We start from the raw sequence: 12,148 nt of genomic DNA, 5'->3' as shown, positions 1-12,148 counted from the left end.
CCAAAACAAACTCTGCTCCCATTCCCTGTGCCCCTCCTGCTCTTCCCCCCCCCCACTTCCCCCCACCCCCCAATGCTGGTGGGCAGCCAGTGGCCTTGATAGTCAATGTCTGGCACTCCCGGCGTGTCATGAGCAATGAGCCCAGAGCACTAGACGATCAGGTCGGTGAGCTGACCTTGCAGTGTCCAGTGAGGTCAGCTCACCTGGGCACAGGTGTACGAGGGTTGGGAGCTGACCGCTCTCTGCACTTGTCATATTATTCGCTGCGTAGAATCTTTTCTCATTTGAAACAAGTTAGAGCTCCAGTCTACAGTGGGGGGGGGTCACGAATAAGTACGGTAGTGAAGTGGGGGTGGGGCTCTAGACCATGTACTTTCAAGCTGGGGTCCATGAGGGGATTCCAGAGGGCTCCTTCAGCCATCAAATATCTGCCCGCTTGTCATCAACTTTCCGAATACTTCTGCATTTGTTGAGTTAGTAACGGATCATTGCTTTATACTAATTAAACCCATCTTCGGCAACAAGAGCACAGTTTTCCTTTGGGTTGTTGGCGTCATCCTTCAGGAGCTAGAATGGGTCCACAGGAGTGTGAATCACAGAATCATACAAGACAGAAGGAGGCCATTCAAGCCTTCGTGCCTGTGCCGGCTCTTTGAAAGAGCTATCCAATTAGTCCCACTCCCCCGCTCTTTCCCCATGGCCCTGCAAATTTTTCCTTTTCAAGTATTTATCCAATTTGTTTGAAAGTTATTATTGAATCTGCTTCCACCACCCTTTCAGGCAGCGCATTCCAGATCAGAACAATTCGATGCATAAAAAAATTCTCCTCATCTCCCCCCTGGTTCTTTTGCCAATTACCTTAAATCTGTGTCCTTTGATTATCGACCCCCCTGCCACTGGAAACAGTTTCTTCTTATTTACTCTGTCAAAACCATTCATGATTTTGAACACCTCTGTTAAATCTCCCATTAACCTTCTCTGTTCCAAGGAGAACAATCCCAGCTTCTCCAGTCTCTCCACATAACTGAAGTCCCTCATCCCTGATACCATTCTAGTAAATCTCTTCTGCACCCTCTCCAAGGCCTTGACATCCTCCCTGAAGTGTGGTGGCCAGTATTGGACACAATACTCCAGCTAATACAAAGTTTGAAAACCACTGCTCTAATCTGGTTAATGTGTGTGGACTACTAAAGTGATAAATAAAGCATAAGTAAGATGAAAGTCAGCAGGTCCCCCAATGGCCTAGTGGGGAAGGCACCACTGGGTGTAGCATTGAGCCAAGCTGATCAAAATAGTTTGATCCATTGACCGTGTTGAATTGGCCAAAGTGAATCCGGCACTGCACTTGGGTCTCGAGCATCTTGATTGGTAACTTCTGTCACAAAATACAGGTGGACAGTGTCAGGGTTGGATGCGATGCCCTCTATGTTTGAATAATTAGTCGATACTAGGGCCCCGATTTTAAAGGTGGGAGGGGGCGGGTATAGTCCGCGTGAGCCCCGAAGTGGGCAATTCGTCCGGAGAGTCCGGGGACGTGGATCTGAATGGCAGGGCCTCATTTATATAAATGTTCCTGGAGTCCCAGATTCACTCCCAGGCTGGCGGGTGGGAGCGGGACTTTGGCTGCAGGAGGCCGCAGCCGGGGACCTCTGGGAACGATCCACAGCATTGGAAGACGGGATCGGAGGATTGTAGTGCAGAGGAGATCGGGGGGATGTAGTGCAGAGGGGATCGGGGGGAGTAGTGCAGAGAGGATCGGGGGGAGTAGTGCAGTGAGGATCGGGGGGGAGTAGTGCAGAGAGGATCGGGGGAGTAGTGCAGAGAGGATCGGGGGGGAGTAGTGCAGAGGGGATCGGGGGAGTAGTGCAGAGAGGATCGGGGGGTGTAGTGCAGAGAGGATCGGGGGGTGTAGTGCAGAGAGGATCGGGGGGAGTAGTGCAGAGAGGATCGGGGGGGGAGTAGTGCAGAGAGGATCGGGGGGGGAGTAGTGCAGAGGGGATCGGGGGGTGTAGTGCAGAGAGGATCGGGGGGGAGTAGTGCAGAGGGGATCGGGGGGAGTAGTGCAGAGAGGATCGGGGGGAGTAGTGCAGAGAGGATCGGGGGGAGTAGTGCAGAGAGGATCGGGGGGAGTAGTGCAGAGAGGATCGGGGGGTGTAGTGCAGTGGGGATCGGGGGGTGTAGTGCAGAGGGGATCGGGGGGAGTAGTGCAGAGAGGATCGGGGGGAGTAGTGCAGAGAGGATCGGGGGGAGTAGTGCAGAGAGGATCGGGGGGTGTAGTGCAGAGAGGATCGGGGGGTGTAGTGCAGAGAGGATCGGGGGGAGTAGTGCAGAGAGGATCGGGGGGAGTAGTGCAGAGAGGATCGGGGGGAGTAGTGCAGAGAGGATCGGGGGGTGTAGTGCAGAGAGGATCGGGGGGTGTAGTGCAGAGAGGATCGGGGGGAGTAGTGCAGAGAGGATCGGGGGGGGAGTAGTGCAGTGAGGATCGGGGGGGGAGTAGTGCAGTGAGGATCGGGGGGGGAGTAGTGCAGAGGGGATCGGGGGGAGTAGTGCAGAGAGGATCAGGGGGAGTAGTGCAGAGGGGATCGGGGGGAGTAGTGCAGAGAGGATCGGGGGGAGTAGTGCAGAGGGGATCGGGGGGTGTAGTGCAGAGAGGATCGGGGGGAGTAGTGCAGAGGGGATCGGGGGGAGTAGTGCAGAGAGGATCGGGGGGAGTAGTGCAGAGAGGATCGGGGGGGAGTAGTGCAGAGAGGATCAGGGGGAGTAGTGCAGTGGGGATCGGGGGGAGTAGTGCAGTGGGGATCGGGGGGAGTAGTGCAGTGGGGATCGGGGGGTGTAGTGCAGAGAGGATCGCGGGGAGTAGTGCAGAGAGGATCGGGGGGAGTAGTGCAGTGGGGATCGGGGGGGAGTAGTGCAGAGAGGATCGGGGGGAGTAGTGCAGTGGGGATCGGGGGGTGTAGTGCAGAGAGGATCGGGGGGCGTAGTGCAGAGGGGATCGGGGGGAGTAGTGCAGAGAGGATCGGGGGGGAGTAGTGCAGAGAGGATCGGGGGGAGTAGTGCAGAGGGGATCGGGGGGAGTAGTGCAGAGAGGATCGGGGGGAGTAGTGCAGAGAGGATCGGGGGGTGTAGTGCAGTGGGGATCGGGGGGTGTAGTGCAGAGAGGATCAGGGGGAGTAGTGCAGAGAGGATCGGGGGGTATAGTGCAGAGGGGATCGGGGGGTGTAGTGCAGTGGGGATCGGGGGGTGTAGTGCAGAGAGGATCGGGGGGAGTAGTGCAGAGAGGATCAGGGGGAGTAGTGCAGAGAGGATCGGGGGGTATAGTGCAGAGGGGATCGGGGGGTGTAGTGCAGTGGGGATCGGGGGGTGTAGTGCAGAGAGGATCGGGGGGTGTAGTGCAGTGGGGATCGGGGGGTGTAGTGCAGAGAGGATCGGGGGGTATAGTGCAGAGAGGATCGGGGGGAGTAGTGCAGAGAGGATCAGGGGGAGTAGTGCAGAGAGGATCGGGGGGTATAGTGCAGAGGGGATCGGGGGGTGTAGTGCAGTGGGGATCGGGGGGTATAGTGCAGAGAGGATCTGGGATCGGTGGGTATAGTGCAGAGGGGAACAGGGGGAGTAATGCATAGGTGATCGGGGGGAGTAGTGCAGAGAGGATAGGGGGGAGTAGTGCAGAGGGGATCTGGGATCGGGGGGTGTAGTGCAGAGTTGATCGGGGGGAGTAGAGCAGAGGGGATCGGGGATCAGGGGGTGTAGTGCAGAGGGGATCGGGGGGTGTAGTGCAGAGGGGATCGGGGATAAGGGGGTGTAGTGCAGAGTGGATCTGGGATCGGTGGGTGTAGTGCAGAGGGGATTGGGGATCGGGGGGTGTAGAGCATTGGGGATCGGGGGGTGTAGTGCAGAGGGGATTGGGGATCGGGGGGTGTAGAGCATTGGGGATCGGGGGGTGTAGTGCAGAGGGGATTGGGGATCGGGGGGTGTAGAGCATTGGGGATCGGGGGGTGTAGTGCAGAGGGGATCTGGGATCGGGGGTGTAGTGCATTGGGGATCGGGGGTGTAGTGCATTGGGGATCGGGGATTGGGGCATGTGGTGCCCGGTGGATTCGGGGGTCTAGCTATCTGGGCTCCCACACACATACGACAGGTGGGATACGGCAGGGCTCACCAATGGAAACGAGCCCCTACAAAACTCAGCTCCTTCGGGAGAGATGGTAAGATGAGGGGGGAGAGGGAGAAAACTGGCTAAAGGGACAAAAAGAAATGAAAGCAACTTTAAAAAAAGCCATGTGTTTGTGCTGGCAGTCAATTGCACGGGTCGGTCTTGGCCTCAGATGAAAGAACGAAACCACTTGGCCACTTGTGAGAAGCGCTGATGGCCCTTGAGAAGAACGAGGGCAGCGTCAGATTGGTTCCACAGAGAAGAAATACATTTTTTTTTGAAAAGAGGAGACTGGATTTCAAAATAACCCGATGTGGTTCTGAACCACTTGAGAGGCACACAGATGCTGAAGGCTCTGAGCTTTGTTTCTGTTGCAAACAGGAGTGCACTCATTAGAATTGCAAAGTACCTCACTCGGCCTTGATGAGTCTCTTTAATTGATCAGACACTTAACTGAATTAGTGAGGGGGCCTCGAGTGCACTGTAACTACATTGTAACTACATTCTTACCCTATCACCATATCCTTCTATTCCTTTCTCTCTCACGTGTTTATCCAGCTTCCCCTCAAACGCATTTGTGCTTTGGCCTCAATGACTCCACGTGGTAGCAAGTTCCACGTTCTCACCAATCTCTGAGAAAAGAAGTTTCTTCTGAAGCTCCTTATTGAAACACTGAAGCTTACTTATAGCACCCCCCGCCCCTCTCAAACCCCCCCCCCCACTCTGACCTATCTGAAAGCAGCTAACTCAGCACAGATCTGAAATGGAATCTGGGACCTTTTTGATTGGTATCACTGATCCCTGTTGTCACATCGAGGAAGCATTGCTGTATATCGGTAATTTTTATTTTTGACTGTGTCAGCATGGCTCAGTGGAAGGTCGTGGGTTTAGGTCCCACTCCAGAGACTTGAGCACATAATCTAGGCAGCCACTCCCAGTGCAGTACTGAGGGAGTGCTGCACTGTCGGAGGTGCAGCACTCCCTTTCGGGTGATTCATGAAACTGAGGCCCCGTCTGCCCTCTCAGGTGAATGTAAAAGATCCCATGGCATTATTTCGAAGAGGGGCAGGAGAGTTCTCCCCAGTGTCCTGGCCAATATTTATCTCTCAACCAACATCACTAAAAACAGATTATCTGGTCATTATCACATTGCTGTTCGTGGGATCTTACTGTGCGCAAATTGGCTGCCGTGTTTCTACGTTACAACAGTGACTACACTTCGAAAATACTTCATTGGCCGCAAAGCGCTTTGGGACATCCTGAGGTTGTGAAAGGTGCTATATAAATGCAAGTCTTTTCTTTTATTATTTATCTATCATGCATGTTATTTATACAGTGATGATCAAGTATACTCTTTCTGGCAGATTTAAGAACATAAGAAATAGGAACAGGAGTAGGCCATATGGCCCCTCGAGCCTGCTCTGCCATTCAATAAGATCATGGCTGATCTTCTACCTCAACTCCACTTTCCCACCCGATCCCCATATCCCTTGATTCCCTTAGAGTCCAAAAATCTATCCATCTCAACCTTGAATATACTCAACGACTGAGCATCCTCAGCCCTCTAGGGTAGAGAATTGTAAGTATTCGCAACCCTCTGATTGAAGAAATTTCTCCTCATCTTAGTCCTAAATGTCCGACCCCTTCTCCTGAGTCTATGCCCCCTAGTTCTTAACACTCTAGCCAGGGGAAATAGCCTCTCAGCATCTACCCTGTAAAGCCCTCTCAGAATCTTATATGTTTCAATGAGATCACCTCTCATTCTTCTAAACCCCAGAGAGTATAGGCCCATTCTACTTAACCTCTCCTCATAGGACAACCCTCTTATCTCAGGAATCAATCTGGTGAACCTTCGTTGCACCCCTCTAAGGCCGTTGGTTTATATCTGTACAATGACGTCCAGTATCTAAACCAAGTGCAAGTTATAAGTTTCAAATGAAATCTGTAATCTCCGTGTGGACTTCCGTCTAAATTTAACCTTAAAAAATCCGGGGGAGGATGGTGGGGGTGGTGGAAAGATTTGCTTTGTGCACCACATGGTAAGTTTCAGGAGCCTCGTACACAGTCAGTGTATACTGGAAAATTGCGGCACTTTCCGCGTCACCTGTCAGGAATTGGCTGCATTCTTGGCCCCGCGACAATCCAGAGTCTCTCCAAATGTAATCTTAATGTGTAGGGAAATTGTAAACTTGTTCTTTTTACATAGAATTTACAGCACAGAAACGGGCCATTTGGCCCAACAGGTCCATGCTGGTGTTTATGCTCCACATGAGCCTCCTCCCTCCCTACTTCATCTAACCCTATCAACATATCTTTCTTTCTCCCTCATGTATTTATCTAGCTTCCCCTTAAATGTATCTGTGCTATTCGCCTCAACTACTCCTTGTGGTAGCGAGTTCCACATTCTTACCACAATTTGAGTAAAGAAGTTTCTCCTGAATTCCCTTTGGATTTAGTAGTGACTATCTTCTATTTATGGCCCCTAGTTCTGGTCTCCCCCACAAGTGGAAACATCTTCTCTACGTCTAACTTATCAAACCCTTTTATAATCTTAAAGCCTTGCATCAGGTCACCCCTCAGACTTCTCTTTTCCAGAGAAAACAGCCCCAGCCTGTTCAAACTTTCCTGATAGTTATAACCTCTCAGTTCTGGTATCATCCTTATAAATCTTTTTTGCACCTTCTCCAGTGCCTCTATGTCCTTTTTATAATATGGAGACCAGAACTGTGCACAGTGCTCCAAGTGTGGTCTAACCAAGGTTCTGTACAAGTTTAACATAACTTCTCTGCTTTTCAAATCTATCCCTCTAGAAATGAACCCCAGTGCTTATTTCTTTTTAATATGTACAAATTCACTACGCTGAAGAAAACTTCTCTTAATTATGATAACCAATTAAAGAAATCTCATACGCATATATATAAATTTATAATATGAATGCTGCGACACATTAATATATTGCCTTAGGGAGAATTTGGAAAGTATATTGACAAGCCCAGTGAGAGGTGGCCTGAGTTTCTTTGCATTTGTTTGGAGCTAGTCCCTTGTACAGCACCTGCACTCATTAGTATGCTAATTTATTTTCACTTTGTCTAATTAATAGACATGTAGACATTCAAGTAAGTGCACTGGTATAATTTGTTGGTTACTTGTGTGGTGAAAGAAGGTTTGAGGTACAACTGTTCCTCAAATTTGACTTTGAGAGTGTCCCGTTGAGTTGTGGATGTCTTTGTGTTGCTTTGAACTGAGTGCGGATTGAAGTTGAGTTAAGTTTTTGGGTTGGGTCTGATTTTTGGTTGGCTGCATTGTTGGATCGATTTGAGTTGGGGTTTCTTTTTGTGTGGGTTGGACTGAGTTTTGTTTGTTTGAATTGGGATAGGCTAAATTGGGTTGAGTTTTACTTTATTGAGTGGGGGTTGAGATGGGTTGAATTGAACTTGGCTGCATCTTGACCAGTTCACTCTGTTTGGGTTGGGTTACATTCTTTTTGGTTTGCTTGAGTTCTCATTCCGATTGTTACTATGGTCCATCTGCAGGTTCTACCATTCCCGCAAGTTTTCCAAGTGCAGTATTATGGAATACAAGGAGTTTCTACAAAGAGGGGGAGGAGTTTGTCTCTTCAATAGACCAACGAAGGTAAGATTTCCTTATTAAGAAGGCCAAAGTTCAGTCAGTTCCCACTCGCATGTTTGATCAGTACTCGTCGCAAGCATTATTTTAAACTCAGCCACCCAGGTTCACCCAAGATATGAGTATCAGCCCCATATCTGGGAGACTTTGCTAACCTCTTAATCGCCAATCTGGACAGGAGACAAGAAATAAGTCATCTGACAAATGACCCCTCTCTAGCCTCCAAGCTCTCTCCATCACATCCTTTCTTTGTCACACTCTATATTGTTATTAATATTACGGTCTATGCTCCTCTGAATTTCCATCTCTTGTTTCCTCTAAACTATAAATACCGGGACCAATTTTTACAGGGTACACCAGAGGCCCCTGCCTTGATCCGCGGGCCGAGAGGCGGAGCAGCAACTGGCCACTCTACCGGGAGGACCTCAAGGCCCTTCCTGGCCCAAATACGGAAGAGACCCAAAAGAAACCTTCAGTTCCCACGGGAGCCAGTAATGATGAAATTCGGCCGATAGACCTCCTCCCAAATCTGACAAGTTCCAGGGCCTCGGCTCTCAGCTGCTGAGTATTCCGCTCAGGCCTTTTATAGAGGGTGTAAAGGCAGGAATTCCCATGGTTGCCCAGGAACTCCCCCTCACCAATGGGAAATGGCAGAACAAAAAGCATGGAATGGAGTCCCGGTGGAACTGGTTTCCATTCCATGTTCCAAATCGTTGCCAGGCGATCTGCCCCAGTTCCATCCAGGTCCAAATCAGAATTACAGCTCCATTGTCCCTGTTCTTACCTCTGACCGGAGTGACAATCGCTCTCTCTCTGTCTTCCTTTATAGCTGTTTGAGACCACAGAGTGTGGAAATGGATATGTGGAATCTGGGGAAGAATGTGACTGTGGAATGCGAGTGGTAAGCTTCAAGTGTTAGCGTGTTTTTTGTTTCTCTGTTTTTCGAGGCAAACCCTGAGCCACTGCTGCCATGTATCCTCCTGGGATTGAGAGCGAGCGAATTGGCATTGATCAGCCATCACAACAGTTACACGGCGGGGGTGGTGTTCGACTTCCCCGCCTGGGTGGTAACCTGGCAGAGGATCACCCACTCCATACAGAACCCGCCCGATTTCCGTTCCTGGATACTGCCTAGACAATGATGGTGAAAATGCCCACCCCGTTGACTTTCTTTAAGTGAACGGTTGTTAATCGCACACCATCCTTTTGCTTCTCCACATTTGTTACTTTTACCCATGGGTGCCCATTTATCGTTTATGCAGTAGGCTTCCCTAGCTGAAGGAAAAATTTGTTCTACCTCTTCCCGAAATGCCACAGTAGTTGTGAGCAGCATTCCTTGTCGGCCCCAAATCTGAAGCTTCTCCAATCAACGGGTGGGAGGCCGGCCAAGGGAACAGGAGAGTAGGCCGCATACCGGCCTACCACGCTAGGAAGTAGGCTGCATGCAATCGTGACCATCTAATGAGTCTAAAGAAAGGAAAGAGCAAGAGTGCTTGCATTTTGCCACTATCAGTTGCTCTGCTGTCAACCAAGATTAAACCAAGATTGGGTGAGTCTCGCTCCAGATGATGCTTACAGGCTCGTGTTTGTGTCAGGCCACAAGACAGATGCTACTGTGGTATTGTTGGGGCTAACCGTTAAGTAGAGGTGCAGAGTAATGTTGAAAGTCATGAGCTGCAGGCTTCGATTGTCCAATAATGGAAAAAATGGCTTTGAGCTGGCCCAAAAAGACAAACAAGTCTGCATCGGCAGTGCTTAATTTTGCAATGGGGCTCCCTCCTACTAAGAGCTTGGTCTGCAGTACACTCGGCCAAGGATTGAAAGAATCTGTCGAAGCAGCAGCTTTTGAAGTGCTGCAGCTAGCAATTATAAGGGAAGAGGTGATAGGGACAGAAAAGTGCAGAAGAGACAAGGGAAACACAGCTCCTCTTTGATGCTGAACAGTTGGAGGTCCTGCTGTAGGGCATGGTCCTATGTGAAGCTGAAGACCACCCACCTAATGCCAGCTGCTTGAAGAAAGGTCTCCGATTAAGTCAGTGCAGTCACTAAGCTCGCTCACACCTGGCTGCCAATGAGGAAGAAGTGTTCTGGCAATTAGGAGCAAGGAGAAGGCGTTCTTCACTTTTGCACACATTTATTGGGAGTCCATCAAGTATATCACCCACCTAAATTGGGAACTCCCACATCTTGTGTGCGGTACAATTTCAAGCATTGTACACATCCATTGCCCTTTGTAGATACTCTTCCATTGTATACAACCATTGCCCTTTGTAGATACTCTTCCATTCTATACAACCATTGTCCATTGTAGATACTCTTTCATTGTATACAACCATTGCCCCTTGTAGATACTCTACCATTCTATACAACCATTGCCCTTTGTAGATACTCTTCCATTCTATACAACCATTGTCCATTGTAGATACTCTTTCATTGTATACAACCATTGCCCCTTGTAGATACTCTACCATTCTATACAACCATTGTCCATTGTAGATACTCTACCATTCTATACAACCATTGTCCATTGTAGATACTCTTTCATTGTATACAACCATTGCCCCTTGTAGATACTCTACCATTCTATACAACCATTGCCCCTTGTAGATACTCTACCATTCTATACAACCATTGCCCTTTGTAGATACTCTTCCATTGTATACAACCATTGCCCTTTGTAGATACTCTTCCATTCTATAAAACCATTGTCCATTGTAGATACTCTTTCATTGTATACAACCATTGCCCTTTGTAGATACTCTTTCTTTGTATAGAACCATTGTCCTTTGTAGATACTCTTCCATTGTATACAACCATTGCCCTTTGTAGAGACTCTTTCATTGTAGACAACCATTGCATTTTGTACATAGCTTTCAAAGCTGGATGGCACACTTTACTTGCAGGTGGAGGTGGCAGATGTGGAACAGCCAGCAGATGTTCAGATTTCCAGCCCAAGGAGGACCTCTTCTTCTATTATGGGGTTTTTCAGTAAGGTCAACATCTATGGTTGCAGAGGTCAGCTCTGGTTTCCTAGGAGCCAATCCCTCTTATTTTCCATCCAAAAATGTAGCCACAATTGACGGCTGCTAATTAATGGCTGCACCCTTCATCATTGGCCGTTGCTTGTGCATGATATTTCGGTGACCAGATACCACCTGAACAACAGTTGAGTGCAAACTCCTTTGCGTGTAGGCCATAGAGTTGGATATAAAGAACCCTCATTCCCATATGACTGTCATCCTTGACACCTTTCACTCAGGGGGAACCTGTCCAGCAGATACCTCCTTTCCACAGAGAAAGTTTTTAAAAATTCATTCTTGGGATGTGGGCATCACTTGCAAGGCCGGCATTTATTGCCCATCCCTAGTTGCCCTTGAGAAGGCGGTGGTGGGCCTTCTTCTTGAACCGCTGCCTCCGTGTGGTGAAGGTGTTCCCACAGTGCTGTTAGGTAGAGAGTTCCAGGATTTTGATTCAGCGATGATGAAGGAATGGCGATATTTGTCCAAGTCAGGATGGTGTGTGACCTGGAGGGGAACTTGGAGGTGATGGTGTTTCCATGCACCAGCTGCCCTTGTCCTTCTAGGTGGTGGAGGTCGCGGGTTTGGGAGGTGAAGATGTTGCCCCTTGTAAACATCAATTCTTTCTCTTGGTGATACAAGTATGCACTACGGACAGCCTGATGTGGCAGATGTTTCTGGGGGTGGCTTGGAAGGATCCAATAGCCATGAAAGCTTCATGCTGTGGTGACCTCCGCTCCTTTCAATGTACAATCACGTGACAGTCTGAATAACGATGGGGAATGGGAACCCCGACCGACTTCCTCTCCCTGGTCTCAGGGCAATGAGGCAAATTGTAGTATCCCGACTACTGTTCGAGCAGAGGCCAGCTAACTCTGTGCAAACCAGGGGTGGGGCCTATGACTTTCCTGGTAGGCAAAGCTCAGTATCTGACCACATGGTGCATTTATTCACTAAGCCATCGGGGGCACTCCTGCTTATATTTTTAAATGTGCAATGTCTTTACAAGAAAGAAATTCATGATTTGTCCAGTCAACTGGTCTGTAGTTAATCCAGTCAAATAATGTGTATGGTGTCCAGGTGACCTGATAGAGGTCTTTAAAATTATGAAGGGTTTGATAGGGGAGATGTAGAGAAGATGTTTCCACTTGTGGGGGAGACCAGAACTAGAGGATATCAATATAAGATAGTCACTAATAAATCCAATAGGGAATTCAGGAGAAACTTCTTTACCCAGAGTGGTGAGAATGTGGAACTCACTACCACAAGGAGTAGTTGAGGCGAATAGTATAGATGCATTTAAACAGAAGCTAGATAAGTACATGAGGGAGTAAGGAATAGAAGGATATGTTGA

The 12,148-nt window shown here is 49.1% G+C and overlaps 1 protein-coding gene across 1 annotated transcript in view; it reads left to right on the top strand.

The window, feature by feature from the left end:
• The window catches only part of LOC137324057 (disintegrin and metalloproteinase domain-containing protein 23-like), a 156,279-nt gene that overhangs the window by 115,849 nt on the left and 28,282 nt on the right, over window positions 1–12,148 (top strand). Inside the window, exons 16-17 of the mRNA XM_067988227.1 lie at window positions 7,684–7,783; window positions 8,607–8,678. Of these exons, the coding sequence (XP_067844328.1) occupies window positions 7,684–7,783; window positions 8,607–8,678 (172 nt within the window). The remainder of the gene's footprint in view (window positions 1–7,683; window positions 7,784–8,606; window positions 8,679–12,148) is intronic.

This window comes from Heptranchias perlo, chromosome 7 (assembly GCF_035084215.1).
Source record: "Heptranchias perlo isolate sHepPer1 chromosome 7, sHepPer1.hap1, whole genome shotgun sequence".
NCBI lineage: Eukaryota > Metazoa > Chordata > Chondrichthyes > Hexanchiformes > Hexanchidae > Heptranchias > Heptranchias perlo.
This window is presented reverse-complemented; position numbering and strand designations above follow the sequence as displayed.